Source organism: Stegastes partitus, unplaced genomic scaffold, assembly GCF_000690725.1.
Source record: "Stegastes partitus isolate 25-593 unplaced genomic scaffold, Stegastes_partitus-1.0.2 Scaffold1077, whole genome shotgun sequence".
Lineage (NCBI taxonomy): Eukaryota > Metazoa > Chordata > Actinopteri > Pomacentridae > Stegastes > Stegastes partitus.
Genome location: NW_007578808.1, coordinates 68834 through 74949, shown reverse-complemented (window position 1 = coordinate 74949; position 6116 = coordinate 68834). Strand labels below are relative to the sequence as shown.

General features: G+C 39.6%; 1 protein-coding gene across 1 annotated transcript in view; it reads right to left on the bottom strand.

Moving 5' to 3' along the window:
- Nucleotides 1–6116, bottom strand: part of fam135b (family with sequence similarity 135 member B) — a 50688-nt gene that overhangs the window by 42427 nt on the left and 2145 nt on the right. The window contains exon 2 of the mRNA XM_008295796.1: nt 1604–1683. Within this exon, the coding sequence (XP_008294018.1) occupies nt 1604–1683 (80 nt within the window). The remainder of the gene's footprint in view (nt 1–1603; nt 1684–6116) is intronic.

The window sequence follows — 6116 nt, the reverse complement described above, 5'->3', positions numbered from 1 at the left end:
TCACCAGCGGGGGGCCGGAGGACAGACCAGACCGGGCACGAGCGCTTCATTGTAAGTTGTCGTGCCCGGTCAGCTGTTCTCATGACACGTCATGTCGGAGTTCCCGGTCAGCTGTCTATATAAGATACGTCACACCAGGAAGTCCGACAACTTCTGATGAAGGCTGAAGTGACAGCCCAAACTGTCAACGGGATAACTATATCGTTATCTCGGGAAAACGAATGGCGTTTAAAAAAATGTGCGGCCATGACTGCTCTCGGCTTCCATAGGAAACGTCTTCAAAGATCACAGTCAGTAAATGTTAGGACTTTATCTGGTCAGATATTTAGTCACTGTCATTCATGTACAATAGTTTATCTTTATTACTTCAGTAAACACATGGATGGACTAAACAGGCCCACTGGGCACAGAGTCAGGGGTCGATGAGGTCAGCGAGCTTCTTCGTTAGAACTCCTGTTTCAAGCATCTTGTCGCCAGTCAAACATTTACAATGAAGATGCATAACAAAGAACAAAGAGACAAAAATCACCACAAAGACACCGCAACAAAACGCAATAAGGGAAGGCAGAGATGTAATAATCGCAGGGATGCAAAAAAAAAAAGTCACAGGGCAATAAAAAGAAATGACTACAGACAAACACAGCATGATGTAAAGAACATCACTGACATCCAAAGTAACCACAAAGATTATGACAAGGAGATGCAACACGACAACAGAGATACAAAAAACGCACAGAGATACAATCACATGCAATACAACGATATGCAACGCAACCACAGAAATACAGCATAAAATGGGAGATGCTAAAAGAAACACATACACACAAATTCAACACAAAGAGAAACACACTTTGCAAAAAAATGCCAAAAAATCACAAAATACAAAATACCCATATAGAGATGCACAAGAACAAAATAAAGCAACGTTAGCGAGAGGCAAAAAGTAAATAAGAACCACAAATAGACACAAAACAACCACAACAAGGGGCAAAATAACCACAAAGAGAGATCGGTGACTATCAAGATACACAAATTACTGCAAAGCAAAGTGAAACAACTAGAGACAAAAATGACTACAAAGAAACCAAAACCATCACAAACAAATGGAGAACAATCACACACACAACACAACGACAACCGGGCACAAAATGATCTGCAGAATGGCTCCAAAGCAATCGCAAACAACTACAGAGTGACAGAAAATGAAAACAAAATCATGCAAAATGACCTGAAAGAGGCACAGACCGACTGTAACGCACATAAAACAACCACAACAGAACCGCCTCGTTGTACAGTAGCTCTGTTCTGGGGGTCGTGCTGCTCGGTGTCCCATTGTCACGTAATCCTTCGATGATTAAATATACTAGAAGTTCTTGCCAGTAAAACCTAAAATCCTCGGCCTCCGCGCGTGATTCAAAACAGTTGGCCGAACAAACATATCAGCCCTCCTATTCATCCAGCTCAAGTGCAAAAACAGATTAGTAAAAACCAATAGAGCAAATTGGGAGCTTATCCACAGATGACAAAAGAGGAGGACGGGGTTGTCAGGTTGGCAAAGTGTGTGTGGCGTCTAAAAATATTGTATATGTGAAGATCCTCTTACCTGTGTTTTCTTGCGTTGTCGCTAGCAGCCTGTGGGGCACTCGAGGCGAGACCTTCAGCCCCGCTCGTATCTGATAGAACCTGAGGTGGTGAATACAAACAGAACAGTCACAACTTTAACCTGCGTAAATAACTGTACATTAAATAACTGTATGTTCTCCAAATGGCGAGAAGATATCAAGAAAAAAAAATGGATAGAAAAACTAAAATGCCCTTTGCTGATGTTCACCATCCTGCCGACAACATGTGACGCTCAATTATCTTGGTGTGTTTTTTTATTTCTTACTTGGAAAAAATGTTCTCCTGATGTTTGAAAACAATATTTTTTAAATCCATACGCCAAATAGACTTTATTTGAATTCAGCACAGTCATTAGCGAGCAAGCTACCTCGCTGCTTGCTGGCTACATGATCAAATACACCGAAAATAAATAAATATTCGAATGTCAAAACCAATATTGCTCTGTAACAACGGTAATTTGTTTCTTCTCACTCTTAAACTTTTATAGTTGCACATCCCATTTCTATACAGGGACAGATATGACAACACAAACATGACTAAATAAAAAATAAGTAAAATACAAAAATGATTAACCTCACAAAAGGTTGCCAGATTTGTGGCTGTGGATCTCGTTTTTGTCTGTTATACATTCTAATTGAATATTCACTATTATATCTTGGATATCTAAAAAAAAAAAAAGCATTATGATAATCAAAATTCCAATGTGGCTACTAAAAAAATGTAATTCAACATATTTGCCATTAAAATTCTGCCTATTAAGCCATGACAATTTAGGATAAATGTCAATTTATAATGGCATTAACATTTCAAATCTAGCTGGGATATGCGTCACAGATATCTGCAAGTTATCCTCATCAAAAACAATATTTCTGCAACGTCATTCTTCCTCTCCACAACTGTACTGTCAGATATCCATATCAACATTCATCCAGGACAAATGACATCACTTATACTTTTCAAGTGTAAATAATTTCTCATTATTCTCATTAAAATGAATATGCAGACAATGTACAGTGCAGACATTTCCAGCTGAATTCTGACCAGTTGTGATTCCAAGTTTGGATGTCTGTAGCTTCATTTTGACTGGTCATAATTTTAACTCAATATATATATAGTTCCTCCTCTGGTCAAGATATCTACATTGTGCTTTTTTTTTAATGTCCTAAATTAATTTTGATATCTCAAACTGGAAATCTGCCTCGTCAAAATGTGATTAAAAATATGCTGAATTAAGAGTTTGGACTGGTGAAGTGACATCATGTGTAGTTATGTAACGAGCTCCGGCAGCTTGGAGGTGGAGGTGGTTTGCCATTCAAACATGGTACGGTACCGTAGCTACATAAACTATTCTAACCAACATGTCAGAGCAGCCGAAGTGCTTCTACATTTTGACCGCAACATTCTAATGAACAAAGCTCTTCCACCAACTCCTTGCTGATGAGCTCCTTCTGTTTTACAGCATTTTCTAGTGATCTCATCAACCAGAGCAGCCACCATTATTATTCCTGCTAACACTGTTTAGGCTGAACTGTTGCTGGATCAGCATCCAACAGGAAGACTCAGCATCCCGCATACGGGTCAGACGAGTCGTAGTGACGTTACTCTTATTTATAACATTGGCATTGACATTTTGACTCGTCAAAAATCCAATCTGAGTCAACTGTGGTGACAAATGAATGTTCTGACAAGACGTAATACCTGCTTCAGACATCTGCACTTGAGAGCAGTAATATGTCAATATGTGGTAGAGATAAAAAAAGAAAATGATTTCTTAAAGCATGCCAAAGAAAAATGTTTGAATTCTGATTAGTCAAAGTTATTGTAAGACATAACTTTAATTAAAAATGTAATTGAGATATCTGGAATTCACACTACCAAGAGGCAAAACTGAATTGTTGATATTTGTAATTAGTTTTCTCATACAAGTCAATGGACAATTCTCAGTAGTCAAAACGTACCTATAGAAATCTTTGATGGAAATTTTGGCGAGTCACTGTTTGGAAACAGCTATCTGAACAGTAAATCCAGCGGACTGTTTACATGTTGTAAAAAAAACCTTCCCATAGTGGTGTTACTTTTTGCCACCCCTCGTGTAGCCTAACTTCAAGCTAACTAATCGTGCTTATACTGTCTGTCCAAGTGCAACATGCGATGATCCGTATTAGCAGCGGCGAGACCATAGACTGTATAAAAGATGGACGTAGTAACCGGCCCTGAAAAATGAAGCCAACCCGGAAGTGTCAGAAACCTGCGTCCGCTAGCTGCTGGCTCCATAAAGCCCTGGCTCCCATAGAAATGAATTGGAAAAGAAGTGATCACAGATCATGAAATACTGCATTCCTACAGCTCAGGATTTTTAAAAAATTAGTTTTCATGGTCAAATCCAGAGATCAGGTGGCCAATCTGAAAATAAATCAATACTTAATTTTTACAAAATCGTCAACATTTTGCGGGACAAGGGGCGTGGCTGGCTTGATTGACAGTCGGCAGCGACCATACAGACGAAGCGAGCAGAAGGCGGTAAATGTGGGCGGGCAGAGAGGGCCCGCCTCTCAATCCGTCTGACCAATCGCTGCTCCTATGGCTCCGCCCCCCTCCGATGATTTTTGTGTCACTGGCTCCAAAAATCCAAGATGTCAACCAGGAAGTAGCAAAACCCTGGCTTCATTTTCTCAGTACAGAAACCAACGGGTGACGTCATGGTAGCTACGTCCATCTTTTATACAGTCTATGAGCGAGACGGACTAAAGGGCTTTTTCATGACTTGGATGAAAAGTTAACAATCATGTTAAACAAAATCAGCCATGAATGGTACAAATGTCGCTAAATTATTAAAGGAAGACGGGCAAATGGCTATTAATAATGCAAAAGACTTAATAATATGTCTCTACTCAGAGGCTGTAAAGTATACTATATATGGCATCAGGCGAGTACTGGTGCTAGAATACTGGCAGATTTCAATTAAGATGACGAGTCAGTTTTAAACAGGAAACTGAACTCTCTTACTGACTTAACTACAGATTATTTGCATGATATTCTAGATTATAGGTCACTTTCACGGTTCAGGTCAACCCGGCTTTGTTTACGAGCACATCTCGGCCCTCCGGGGAGACATTGGCAATCTGACAGACCGAAGCGTTGCCGTGAACACAATCAACACGTCGATGTGTTCGCGCCGGCACTTGTAGGAATCGAGGCCCAACAGAGAAGAGCACAGAATAAAAAAAAAAGGGATGTTTATGGAATGGAAGAAGTCAAATCAGTGCAATCACTGCCTCTTATGGCAGAGATTTATAGCATGTATGCACATGTTCACATTTCAATAAACTGCATCATTGTTTACTGTAACCATGAAGTACAAGAAGCTGTAATCTGAATATTTCTTACCATACAGCTACTAAAGGACACTGGAATCAATTTGCACATTTACACTGAACGGCAATTTCAAAATGCAGCTGGGTTCCTAATTTGAGCATCTGAAGCAATCTTGGACGGTGGCTCTTTCGGTGAAAACTAAACATTCTGTGCTTATCACCTTCTTTACAAATCAAATCAGTATTTTTAATGCAATCATTGTACGCCCGGGCCCGTAAGTGTACAGCTGCGTGGCCCATCGGTCCGCTACGAGGATTAGTATTGATTTCGGCAATTGCATTTCAGAGTGGCGAGATGCATGGATCTTGGTAACCAGAGCATTCTTATTCCACGGTGCTTCATCAGTACACTGGGATCCAATTCTGTTTAGTGGTCACATCAGATCTTTGCTGCTATCTGAAGCAACATGGCAAATGGTAAAAACAAACATATTAGTGCACTCAGCTGAAGGGATTACCAAGATAAAGCTTTAGTCCATCCCATTTAGAGAGGGAAAATCATTTTGATAAAGCTGGCGTTTCAGCAAGCCAGATGAGAGGTTTTAATCTTCCCGCAGATGCGTCACTGGAGGATGAACAGAACCCTTTTATATGTTGTCGAATATCACAGAAAACCCGCCCGGACACGTATAAAACATTAAAAGCATTAGCTCTTTCATTAGCAGGCCTTACTGATCTCCTTATCGGTATAGAAAGTAAACAGACTTTCATTTAAATGTTTTGTAATTTACAGTTTATGTTTGTATCCTGCCGTAGAAGTAGAGACAGAATGATGCCTCTATTTTCTGCCATTTGGGGTTAATAAATTCAGCCCTCATTGGCATTTGAAAGCTATAAAAAAGAAGGTAGATTTTGCACGAGATAGTTTTTTCTTAAGATTTCTATGCATTTTAAGTAGCATATATTTTTAGGTTTGAATAAAATGAATGCGTCTGTTTTGCGAAGTGTCTGTCTGCCTGTTGTTGATGCTAAAATCAATATGTTGAATTCATTTGCATTACATTTAAATATGATTTTACCAACTGCATGGACTCCACTACAGAGCAGACTTAGCAGCTACAAGCTAATTATAGCAGCTTCACTGTAATCGCTGTTTTTCTCCATCATTGCTGGATTTAC